Raw genomic sequence first — 12,467 nt, 5'->3', positions numbered from 1 at the left:
CCCGCGCGACAGGGCACAGGATGCCGGAGCTGTGAGGAGAAGTGGCATTGAAGGAAGGAGGCGCCGCGATTCTGAGGCGCTGGAAACCGAGGCCTCCGGTGTAAATTGTGGCTAATTTTCCCTTGGCTGTGGTAGGGAAAAGGATTGTGTGTCTTAGAGCAAGGGGCTGGGCCCTGCGCAGGCTTTCCCCTCCAGCGCTGCTGCCTTTGCCTGAGCAGGACAGGTCTGGCTGGTTAGTCTAGTGCTTGCTGGGGGAGGGAGGCCTCACACCAGGGCCTCACTTCTGTGTGGCATCGGCTGTGTCTTCCTCCTGAAATAGTTACTCTCTGAACCCTAAGCCTCCACAGTGTGGCAGGGGTCATGGAGAATGGGAAGAGGGGGACATCTGGGAAGAACCAGCCCCAGCCTGTCTGACAGGGACATCTGGAGAGAAAGCCAGGGACCTAACCCTGCTAAAAGCATGTACAGACTGTCCTCTGGGTTTGTGCTCATGAGTATGGGATGCTTGTGTGATGCTTGTGCATTTGAGAATGCATTTGAGGGGTGTGTCTATGCCTGTCCAGTGTCTTTGTGTGGGTCTCCCATACTGCTTAGATAGGAATGGGTTAGAATGCTTGAGACTACATTTGGAGGCAAGGGGTGAGACCCGGGGACAATGGGTAGGGTGCCTGAGTTCTCAAAGGGAACAGGGATGTGGATGTAGATTTGAAGGCACAATCGAGGCTGCTTGGGAGGAGGAGGGATGTTTAGGTAATTGTGGAGACCTTCTCCTGTGGGGCTAGGGAGTGACAAAGGAGCCAGACACCAAGATCCTGTGGGCCAGAAGTGAACATGGCTGACTGAGGGTTTCTTTTCCTCCAAGGCTATACTGGGGTGACAGGAGTCTGGGTGATTATCTGAGGAAGTGTAAATAGAGGCCTCACTCCTCACAGAAAGGATGTCAGGGCCCCAGGGTGTTAGTGTGAGAGCCCAGGTGTCCACCTTTGGCTCTGCCTTCTCAGCATCTGGCTTAGGGAGCTGCCAGCTTGTGTCTCCCCACTCCAAGTGCTGGGGTCAGGCCAGGCCAGCAGCTGGGCATGGCTTCCCCAGTTCCTGGGCAGGATGCCAGCTGGCTAAGTGAAGGGGAAGGCAGGAGGAGCCCTGGCGGCGACTAAAAGGCCCTGCCACAGTCAGAGCCCATGGCCTAGAGCCTGGTCCCTTGTTAGTAGGAGGGGAGAGACAGGAGTGGTTTGGCTGCTCTCCTCTTCTGACCCCTGACCTCCCATTCAGAACCCAGGCATCCCAGAGTACTCGAAACACTCTGTGTTTGCGTCCAGCAAAGGGACGCAAGGTTTGGAAGAGTTAATGCCGGATTTCCTAGAGAGCAGGAACCAAGGAGGTGAGGGAGGAAAAGGGCTGCAGAGGCTGGGAGCCTAGAGGCTTAGGTTTTCCGGTGCTGTCTGCTCCAAAGATAAGGATGACATTCGACTGCTGCCTTCAGCATTGGGCGTGAAGAAGAGAAAGCGAGGACCTAAGAAACAGAAGGAGAACAAGCCAGGAAAGCCCCGGAAACGCAAGAAGCTTGTAAGTGTTACGCACGCCTGTCTCTACAGTGAGGCTTGGAGACCCATCCCAGAGACCTATGATTTCTCTGGGCCTGATTGCCATGGGAACCCTGAAGTCAGGGAGACCTGACTCGCTCTACCTGCCCCCACCCCCACCCCTGCTAGCCGGTATCTCCCAGGTCTGGGACCCATCCTAGTGAAGAGCCCTTTTGTCGACTTTACTTGCCCTGCAGCACGAGAAGCTGTTGGAAGCACTGGAGGTAGACTGCATGAATTCACAGCCCAGCAGTCCTCTGTCTTCTTGGGCAGCTTACTTAGCTCTCTGTGCCTCAGTTTCTTCTACAAAAAAAAAGTGGATAAAAATAGATTAGTTGCTGTCTCATAGGATTGTTGTGAAGTTTAAAAGAGATGATGATATTTTGTGCTAGGAGGAGTTCCTGGCACATGCTAGGGCTCAAAAAATAGTATTTTTATTTCTCTCCCTTAGGACAGCGAGGAGGAATTTGGCTCTGAGCGAGATGAGTACCGGGAGAAGTCAGAGAGTGGAGGCAGTGAATATGGAACCGGACCAGGTCGGAAACGGAGACGGAAGCACCGAGAAAAAAAGGAGAAGAAGACAAAGCGGCGGAAAAAAGGGGAGGGAGAGGGAGGGCAAAAGGTGAGTAGATTTGGGGAGTGAGGGGAGAAATCTGTATCAATGACAAGCCTGAAGAGTAAGGGAGGGAGAGCCCTGGGCGAGCAGGGTGACAAATGGAGAGGCTGTGGTTTATGAGGAGTGGGATTGGACTGGGAATGGAGCAGAAAACTGGAAGCCCAGAGAAGCTGGTGGGTGGGCAGAGAGGCATGTCAGGGGCCAGGGGGAGTCCAGGACTGGAGCTGGGAGAGCACCTGCCTAACAGAAGCCTGGTATCCTAGCAAGTGGAACAGAAGTCATCAGCAACCCTGCTTCTGACCTGGGGCCTGGAGGACGTGGAACATGTGTTCTCCGAGGAAGATTACCACACACTCACCAACTACAAAGCCTTCAGCCAATTCATGAGGTATGGTAGGGCTGGGGAGCCCTCACGAGCCGATGCTTTTAATTTGGGGGAGGCCCTGGACCCCTCTGGGATCTGATGAAAGCTAAAAAATGGCTCTCCAGAGAAATTCACAGCACAGACACACAAAATTCCACATGTAATTTCAGAGAATTCCTGGACTCCCAGGATCCAAGCACTCTAGTCAGGAACTCTTCACTGGGGATCAGAGTTCCACGGCTAGGTTAGAAAACTCTGGTGACCGATGGCCCTCTCTGCTCTTAACAGTTCCAGTTTACCCTGCCTGACTTTTCTTCAGACTGGAGTGGAGAGGTGGCATCAGTGTTTCCCAGTTTCCTTTCCTCAGTTATCAAGTCTTCTCTGCCCTTCCCTTAGACAGCAGTAGTAATGGAGGATGCAGGCTGAGAGTGGGACCTGCGAGTCAATAGCTTCTAAAGTAGTGGAGAGAACAGTAGAGATGCCTTTGGGGAAGCAGGCACTTTAGCAGAGCCCTTCAGTGCTCTGGAGACAGCCTGCTAAAATTCAGGTCCTGGTGCTTCTTGGGCAACTCACTTCTTTGATCTTCAGTTTCTGCTTCTGTAAAATAGGCAAATAGTATGTACCTTGAGGAGGGACTGGCAACCCACTCCAGTATTCTTGCCTGGAGAATCCCATGGACAGAGAAGCCTGGGGGCCTATAGTCCAAGGGGTCACAAAGAGTCAAGACACGACTGAAGGGACTAAGTGGGTACTTTGGTTGGGTTTTGATGGGGTGGTGGATGGAAAGCTCAGCCCATTCCATATTCTGGGGCCCGGCAGAGTTCAGTCCCTGGTAGTGGTCATTAGTCCTGGTGTCTTACAGCTTCTCTCCCAAAGACAGTGCTTCTGTCAGCACCGGGGTCACCTGTGTCCTCACAAGAGCTTAATACCCACCTCAGAGCAGAACAAGTGTGACCCATCAGACTCCACCTAATGGGACCCTTCATTAGGTTCTATCAAGGCCTGTGGAACTCATGAGAAAAACACAGAGAACCGTAACAGCTCCTAGTAGTGTTGTGAGGATGGAATAAGATACCGTGTGTGAAGTGTTTTAGGAACTGTAAAGTAGTTGTCAGAAGTAGAGCATTTTTGGTAATCTTGTATCTTTTGGCTTTATCCTATTTAATCTGCATTTAAATTTTATTTTGCCTATTTCTTTTTTGTTCTTTCATATGTTTTTCTTGTTCTGTTAAACTTCTAAAAACTTATTATTTGTTTACTTTAAAATTGATGTTACTCATGAGAGAACATGTTTACACTACCCAGGAACCCTACCTTGTACATTGACTTTATTGCTGAGGGAAATGGCAGTATTCCCTGACCATCTATCTGTGAAGGGTCCGAGTCTCCTGCCTCTGTATTTACAGGCCCCTCATTGCTAAGAAGAATCCTAAGATCCCAATGTCTAAGATGATGACCATTCTCGGGGCCAAGTGGAGAGAGTTCAGCGCCAACAACCCCTTCAAGGGGTCGGCGGCTGCTGTGGCAGCGGCAGCGGCAGCAGCGGCGGCAGCTGTAGCTGAGCAGGTGTCAGCTGCTGTCTCCTCGGCCACCCCCATAGCACCCTCCGGACCCCCCACCCTTCCACCACCCCCTGCTGCTGATATCCAGCCCCCACCCATCCGAAGAGCCAAAACCAAAGAGGGCAAAGGTAAGAAATCTTCTAGGTCGAACAGCTGTCACCCCACCTTCCAGACTGCATGTTCTCAAATTGTAGTCCAGAATGCTTGTCTCCTTGGCCCTGGTGGTTGGAAAAGTGCTTCCTAGGAAGGGTCTCAGTAAGACCATAGCCCACTAAGAGGCCCAGAGACCTTCATGGCCTCCCTTATTCCAGGATATCGTGACCTCAGGCTTTTCTCCCTCACCTGCGTTCCTCACTCAGGTCCAGGCCACAAGCGGCGGAGTAAGAGCCCCCGAGTGCCCGACGGACGCAAGAAGCTTCGGGGAAAGAAGATGGCACCACTCAAAATCAAGCTAGGGCTTCTGGGTGGCAAGAGAAAGAAGGGCGGCTCGGTGAGAGGCCCCTCTGGTCTGTTAAACTCCTGGGGGTGGTCAGGGACCCGGGGTCCAGACACATGGGTCCGTGAGGACAGCTGAAGTGGGAGCCCAAGGCCTGGGGAGGGGAGTGGAATCCAGCCAGCGCCCCTGACAGCCATGGGGCTATGGGCAGTATGTTTTGCAGAGTGACGAGGGCCCTGAACCGGAGGCCGAGGAATCAGACCTGGACAGCGGCAGTGTCCACAGTGCCTCAGGCCGCCCCGATGGCCCCATCCGCACCAAGAAATTAAAACGAGGCCGGCCCGGAAGGAAGAAGAAGAAGGGTGAGGGGCATCAGCTGTGTGTGGCCCTGACAGTTAACTTTCCTCTCATTCCTTTGCTGTCCTTATTTTCAGTTGTGACTTCTTTATTCAACCCTTTTCTCTTTCTCTCCCCTCCCCCATTCATTTCTCTTGGCTCCCTTGGCCTCCGCTCGGGTGTATGACAGTTCTAGGCTGTCCCGCTGTGGCTGGGGAGGAGGAGATTGACGGCTACGAGACAGATCACCAGGATTACTGTGAGGTGTGCCAGCAGGGTGGGGAGATCATTCTGTGTGACACCTGCCCTCGTGCCTACCACCTCGTCTGCCTTGATCCTGAGCTTGACCGGGCTCCTGAGGGCAAGTGGAGCTGCCCTCACTGTGTGAGTACTGGAGCCGCCTCTTCGCCCCTCAGCGACCGCCTCCCCCATCTCTTTCCTCCGTGATATCATTTGTCATCTTCCTACTCCCAGCTGCCTGGGCCTCTCAGCAACAGATGTTTAAGGGTCCAGGATCCTGTGTGTTCCTCTCCCTCATCCCCTTGGCCCCACCAAATCAGCATTGTTGAAAACTGAGGTGTCCTGTTTGTTTGTTCCCACCAATCTTCTCTGTACTTCTAGGATCTAGGCTTCCTGGTTGGTCTCTGTCTTCCATTCTCACTCCTTATCTTCTTTTTTGTGTCCTTGTCTGTCCTTGGCTTCCCAGGAGAAGGAGGGGGTCCAGTGGGAAGCCAAGGAGGAGGAGGAAGACTATGAAGAGGAGGGGGAGGAGGAAGGGGAGAAGGAGGAAGAAGATGACCACATGGAGTATTGCCGCGTGTGCAAGGACGGCGGGGAGCTGCTGTGCTGCGACGCCTGCATCTCCTCCTACCACATCCACTGTCTGAATCCCCCGCTGCCCGACATCCCCAACGGCGAATGGCTGTGTCCCCGATGCACCGTGAGTGGACCCGTCTCTCAGGGTTTCTTGTCAGCCCTGACTCTTCCTCCATCTTTGGGGCCCAAACGTCCGGCTCTTTCTCTTCTCTCCCCACACCAGACCTTTGATTCCCTTGTGGGACTCCCCCACCCTCCTACTCTAACGAGGGGCTCTTTACGCCTCTTTCTTTCCTGTTTGTATCCACCCCGAAGTGTCCTGTGCTGAAAGGCCGTGTGCAGAAGATCCTGCACTGGCGGTGGGGAGAGCCACCCGTGGCCATGCCAGCCCCCCAGCAGGCAGACGGGAATCCGGATGCCCCACCGCCACGACCTCTTCAAGGCAGATCCGAGCGAGAGTTCTTTGTCAAGTGGGTGGGCCTGTCCTACTGGCACTGCTCCTGGGCCAAGGAGCTGCAGGTACAAGGGTGTCTCTGTCCCGTCTCCTGTGGCCCCGTTCACTGCTGCTCTCCCTCTCTCACCCACCTCTTCTCCCGTCTTCTGTCCCTCATATTAAGTCTCTGGCCCCCAGACCCTACCAGCTCTCTTAGTTTCCATACTTGGGTCTCTTGGTCTCTGGCTGTCTTTCCCTCAGTCTCTGTTAGACTCCTCCCCTGAGGTGTAACGGAGCCTTCCTTAGCCTTCCTTAATTCCCATGTCTTACCCTTTATCTATCTTAACCATGTTTTACGGACACCCCTAGTCTTAATAACCTGTTCCTTCCTCGTTTTACTTATTACCTCCTCACTCAGGTCCTGTCTCAGACTCCGTTCTCTTGCATGTTACTCATTTTCTTGCTTTGACTTTAACTTTCTGTGTCCTTCATCCCACCACTCCCATGGCTCATTTTCCTGTACCATTCCCCCTGCCGGCCGCTGCCCCGGCTCCTTGTGTCCCCTCAGGATGTCGGGACTATCTCTTCCTTCCTCTGTACCCCACCAGCTGGAAATCTTCCACTTGGTGATGTACCGAAACTACCAACGGAAGAATGACATGGATGAGCCCCCACCCCTGGACTATGGCTCTGGTGAGGACGATGGCAAGAGTGACAAGCGCAAGGTGAAGGACCCACACTACGCCGAGATGGAGGAGAAGTACTATCGTTTTGGCATCAAGCCAGAGTGGATGACCGTCCACCGGATCATCAACCACAGGTAAGCCCTTGGTCCACGGGAAGGCCGACCTGGGTTTTGCCACTGTTCTTGTTGCATTATGGCCCCATGTTAGATAATTGACCTAACTGGGTAATTCCCACCACAGCCCCAGCCTCTCTGGCTTTGTTTTCTCTATGGAGGTGGGAGAAACCAGGAAAAAAGTCCAGCCCAGCACGAACACCTTTGTCCTTGCTTCCTCTAATCTCGAACAGCTTAAGAAATGACACAGGAGTCTGGGGATTTGGATGTGATAAAAGCAAAACATGATTTATACAGACCAATGTTTCTAGTATTTCTGTCTTCATAGTACCTATCATTACCAATGTTTTACTGTCTTTTTATTTTTCTGTTTCATCACGGTCTTCTCCAGTAGCATGTGAGCTCCATGGGAATCAGTCATTTGTCTGCTTAGTTCTACTGAATCACCTATGCCTGGAACAGTGCCTGGCATGTAGTAGATGCTTAGTAAATATTGATTGGATGAACAAATGACATTAAAGCTGGGGATGTTTTGTGATAGTTGATTTTTAGGAAGTCATCTGGAAAAAGTTAGGATAGTCCTTCAGCCTTTCTAAACTCCCTTTCAGAGGCCCACCATTGAAGATTAGGTGACAAATTCTGTGTGTTAATTGATAATTGTGTTTATTATGACTCTTTTCTACTTGTGACACACATTATTTTTCTCCTCCTGCCTCTTATTCTGGCTTCCCTCTTCACAGTGTGGATAAAAAGGGGAATTACCACTATCTAGTGAAATGGAGGGACTTGCCCTATGACCAGTCCACATGGGAGGAAGATGAAATGAACATCCCTGAATATGAAGACCACAAGCAGAGCTACTGGAGACACCGGTGAGTGAACCAGATCGTGGGTTAGAGGGCGTCTGAGGGTGGGGGCATTAAATGAGGTGCAGTAGGGACAGACTCAGTCTAGAATTTAGGGTAATGGGAGCTGGGGCTGGGTTGTTTGCAGTGGGGTCCATAAAGAGGCAGTGTGAGGAACAGAGATAAGATCTAGCCTGACTCATGGGGAAGAGGATGCTGAGGAGTCGGGAGGGTGGTCTCTAGAGCTGAAATCCAAGGGGTGAGGCTAAAGAACCTGGGAGAAAGGAAATGTATGAAAATCCAGATTATGGAAAGTGGGAAGTAGGTCTGGAATTGCTTCAGAAGATGGGGGTCCCAAGGCCCCAGTCTCACTCAGACCCACTCTTTTCCCAGAGAACTAATTATGGGGGAGGACCCTGCTCAGCCCCGCAAGTATAAGAAGAAGAAGAAGGAGCTGCAGGGTGATGGGCCTCCCAGTTCTCCTACTAACGATGTAAGTCCTCCACTTGGCCTGTCTCTCATTTCTGGAGCCTCAGGGATCGAAGATTTCCTGGGAGCTTCTGACAGAACATCCCATAGGTTCCACAGCTTCTTTGAGCTCTTCCTTCAGTCAGCTTTGCCCTAGGTTTACTGGGGATTTGCACACAGGAATAAGAGTCTCCAGGGACAGCTGTACACAGGCCTCTTTTGCCGTTTCCTTCCCTGCAGTACTCCCAGGTCTTGATTCAAGGAACAAGGGGGAGGCACTGCAGACTAGAACTTTTCATAAGCTCAGGCCAGAGGAGAGGGACTCGCAATCCTACTTGATACCAATGCCAGGGACGGGGAGGACGAGACCAGGACCAGATGAGTGGCTGCTGGTTCCCTTGAGCTTTCTGACTTGATTCTACAGCCTACAGTGAAATATGAGACTCAGCCACGCTTCATCACAGCCACAGGAGGCACACTACACATGTATCAGCTGGAAGGATTGAACTGGCTACGCTTCTCATGGGCCCAGGGCACTGATACCATTTTGGCTGATGAAATGGGGCTGGGCAAGACCATACAAACCATCGTCTTCCTCTACTCACTCTATAAGGAGGTGCTGGCTCCTAGGGCCCTAGCCTGGACTGGGGAAGGTGGGAGTGGAGGGTGAGGGCAGAGGACTAGGGGAGGGGCGTGGCAGGCAGTGGAGTTGGGTATACAACCGCAGGCCTCTACTAATGGGGCTCCCTCTCCCCACCTTCCACTCCCAGGGCCACACAAAGGGTCCCTTCCTGGTGAGTGCCCCGCTGTCCACCATCATCAACTGGGAGCGGGAGTTCCAGATGTGGGCACCCAAGTTCTATGTAGTGACATACACGGGTGACAAGGACAGCCGAGCCATCATTCGTGAGAATGAGTTTTCCTTTGAAGACAACGCCATCAAAGGTGGCAAGAAAGCTTTTAAGATGAAGGTCAGACTCCCTACCTCATGTCCTCCAAAGTCCTCAGATCTGTCATTTCATTGCCCCAACCAGAACTTTCTTATATTCCTCATTCAGCTTTCTCCCTCCTTCCCCCACCTTCCCTCATGCCTCTGCTCTCCAGTCCTGGAGATGTAGCAAGTTATTCCCGGGGGCACTCATGGATTGCTTCGAACTGGACAGGTGGGGGAAGCTTGGGGGCCACATCCTGTAGTCCCTGCGTGGAGTCAAGGTTGGAGGCCTGGACTACCAGCTGCCTTTGGGAGTCTCAGGACAGGGTGTCTGGGTAGAGAATGGGGGTAGGGGTCTAGATGCTCGGGTGCAGGCTGGCAGCCACAGGGACCATGGTTTTGTCAACAGAGGGAGGCACAGGTGAAGTTCCATGTTCTCCTGACATCATATGAGCTGATCACCATTGATCAGGCAGCTCTCGGCTCCATCCGCTGGGCCTGTCTCGTGGTGGATGAGGCCCATCGGCTCAAGAACAACCAGTCCAAGGTGAGTGAGGTACCCAGGCCTCAGAAACTTGAGGCTCTGGACTCCTACTTGCCCCTATCCTAAAACACAAAGCTTGGGGGACTTTCAGCAGCCCAGGAGGCAGTGCAGGGAGAAGTCCAGTTTGGAAGCAAGACAGGACTAGGGGTCCGAGGGCATCTGATCCTGAAGGAAGTAGGAGCTGGAGGCAGGGAGAGCCGAGGGCCAGCTGCTTGCCACTGATGGACCCTTTCTCCTGCTTTTCCTTGCCCCATTTTCTAGTTTTTCAGGGTCCTCAATGGCTACAAGATAGATCATAAGTTGCTGCTGACAGGGACTCCATTGCAGAATAATCTGGAGGAGCTCTTCCATCTGCTGAACTTCCTCACCCCAGAGAGGTTTAAGTAAGTGGTGGCTCAGGAGGGTGGTCTACAGAGAGGAGAGGTGGAGGGTCTGAGAAAATGAGAGCGTGCAGGAGTCATCTAAAGTGAAGACTAGAGCCTGAGGTCAGGGGCAAAGAACCAACGCCCATTCATGTTTTAATCTCCTTCTGGCTACTAGCAACCTGGAGGGCTTCCTGGAGGAGTTTGCTGACATATCCAAAGAAGACCAGATTAAGAAACTTCATGACTTGCTGGGGCCACACATGCTGCGGAGGCTCAAGGCAGATGTCTTTAAGAACATGCCAGCCAAAACAGAGCTCATCGTTCGCGTGGAGCTGAGCCCCATGCAGAAGTGAGATGCCGAGCGGGTTCCCTGGACCAGGGTTGAGGATGTGGTAACAACTTTGCAAGCGTCGGTGACCAAATGTAACCTCACAATTGCTTCCATTATTGTGTCTCTTCTGTGCACCTACCCTGGGCTTTAGGAAATACTACAAGTATATCCTGACCCGAAATTTTGAGGCCTTGAATTCACGAGGTGGTGGGAACCAGGTGTCGCTGCTGAACATCATGATGGATCTTAAGAAGTGCTGCAACCATCCGTACCTCTTTCCTGTGGCTGCTATGGTAGATACGGGAGCTGGGACGGTGAAATGCCTGGCTGTCTGGAAACAGGAGCAGCCAAGAGTGCAGGGCTGGAGCTAAGCTGGGAGGCCAGGGACTAGATTTCTGAGAGGAGTAGTAATTGCAAAGGTGTGGAGCCTGGATTTGGGCTTCCAGCTTTCTAGACGTCATCAGAATATGAGGGTGTGTTTCCTGACCCTCTCCTCCTCCTCTTTCCCTGCCTTTTTTTTTTCAGGAGTCCCCCAAACTTCCCAGTGGGGCTTATGAGGGTGGGGCACTTATTAAGGCGTCTGGGAAGCTCATGCTGCTGCAGAAGATGCTGCGAAAGCTGAAAGAGCAAGGACACAGAGTGCTCATCTTCTCGCAGGTGACCCGTGCCGGTAGTTCCTCCTCACCATCAGATAATCCCTTCCCTCGTTCCTGTGGTTGCCCCGGGATGAAAGGTTAGGCAGTTACACCCTTAAGGGTTTCTGGAACAGCTCTGTTCATCTTGGCCTCCAATCCGTGTTCTTGATTCAAGCCATTGGAAGCTGTAGTCCAGTTTCTTTAAAGCCAAAAGGGGAGAAGGGGGAGGGCGAGCCATCTGCCTCCTAAAGGAGTCTCTGGGGCTGGGACTGTTTTTTAATCTTCCTAGGGAAGGAAGAGAGTGCAGACCTTTTGGAAATCTGATGAAAGCTGTGGGTCTGCTCTCCAGAAAACTGCACACATGATGAGACAATCTTGTACAGATTTTCAGGGGGTTCACAGATTTCCCTGCAACCGTGTTATGGGTGTCAGAGGAGAACCTCTGCTGTAGGAGAAATGGTCTTAAATCAAGAGAAAATGACAGGGTATCCCAGGAGGAGCTAGGGGTACATATGACAGGGCAGGGGTACAGGTGTAAGGACTGGGGTTGAGGGAGAGTAAAGGACAGGGCAAACAGTGCAGCCCACCGCCTCATTGTTCTAGACTCCTGCCTCTTCTCTTTCTCTAGATGACCAAAATGTTAGACTTACTGGAGGACTTCTTAGACTACGAGGGCTACAAGTATGAGCGCATTGATGGCGGCATCACTGGTGCCCTGAGGCAGGAGGCCATTGACCGCTTCAATGGTGAGGGGGCCTTGGTCCTGCTGGGTGTACACAGCCTGAGAGACCTGTGCCTGGGTCCCTGGGAGGGTGTGGGCCTGAGAGGATGTCAATTACCTTGGCTTTTTCTTTTTTTGAAATATTTATTTATGGCTGTGCTGAGTCTTCATTGCTTTGCTGGCTTTTTCTCTAGTTGTGGCGAGTGGGGGCTGCTCTCTGGTTGTAGTGCTCAGGCTTCCCATTGCGGTGGCTTCTTTTGTTGTGGAGCACAGGCTCTAGGCACTCAGGCTTTGGTAGCTGCGGCATGGGGTCTCAGTAGTTGTGACTCCAGGGCTCTAGAGCATAGGCTGAGTTAGTTGGGGGATCTTCCCAGACCAGGGACTGAACCTGTGTCTCCAGCATTGGCAGGCAGATTTTTTACCACTGAGCCACCAGGGAAGCCCCCACCTGGGCTTGTGAGTTGAAGGCATTGTTGTTTGTAGTCAGGGAATATCTGGGAGCAGGTAGCCGGAACTGCTGAGTACAAGAAAGGCCTGATCTCCTGATTCTTGCCTCCCAGCTCATGGGGCCCAACAATTCTGTTTCCTCCTCTCCACCCGGGCCGGAGGCCTGGGCATCAATCTGGCCACTGCTGACACTGTCATCATCTTCGATTCAGACTGGAACCCCCATAATGATATCCAG

General features: G+C 52.4%; 1 protein-coding gene across 1 annotated transcript in view; it reads left to right on the top strand.

The window, feature by feature from the left end:
* The window catches only part of CHD3 (chromodomain helicase DNA binding protein 3), a 23,530-nt gene that overhangs the window by 2,115 nt on the left and 8,948 nt on the right, over positions 1–12,467 (top strand). Inside the window, 22 exon segments of the mRNA XM_010843206.1 lie at positions 783–888; positions 1,451–1,563; positions 2,032–2,202; positions 2,460–2,584; positions 3,967–4,250; positions 4,482–4,612; positions 4,770–4,920; positions 5,085–5,278; positions 5,601–5,834; positions 6,026–6,229; positions 6,752–6,963; positions 7,683–7,814; positions 8,181–8,280; positions 8,680–8,871; positions 9,026–9,226; positions 9,596–9,733; positions 9,992–10,113; positions 10,271–10,444; positions 10,578–10,719; positions 10,952–11,083; positions 11,690–11,807; positions 12,343–12,467. Coding sequence (XP_010841508.1) covers positions 783–888; positions 1,451–1,563; positions 2,032–2,202; positions 2,460–2,584; positions 3,967–4,250; positions 4,482–4,612; positions 4,770–4,920; positions 5,085–5,278; positions 5,601–5,834; positions 6,026–6,229; positions 6,752–6,963; positions 7,683–7,814; positions 8,181–8,280; positions 8,680–8,871; positions 9,026–9,226; positions 9,596–9,733; positions 9,992–10,113; positions 10,271–10,444; positions 10,578–10,719; positions 10,952–11,083; positions 11,690–11,807; positions 12,343–12,467 — 3,501 coding nt within the window.

Source organism: Bison bison, unplaced genomic scaffold, assembly GCF_000754665.1.
Source record: "Bison bison bison isolate TAMUID 2011002044 unplaced genomic scaffold, Bison_UMD1.0 scf7180017864180, whole genome shotgun sequence".
Taxonomy (NCBI): Eukaryota; Metazoa; Chordata; class Mammalia; order Artiodactyla; family Bovidae; genus Bison; species Bison bison.
This window is presented reverse-complemented; position numbering and strand designations above follow the sequence as displayed.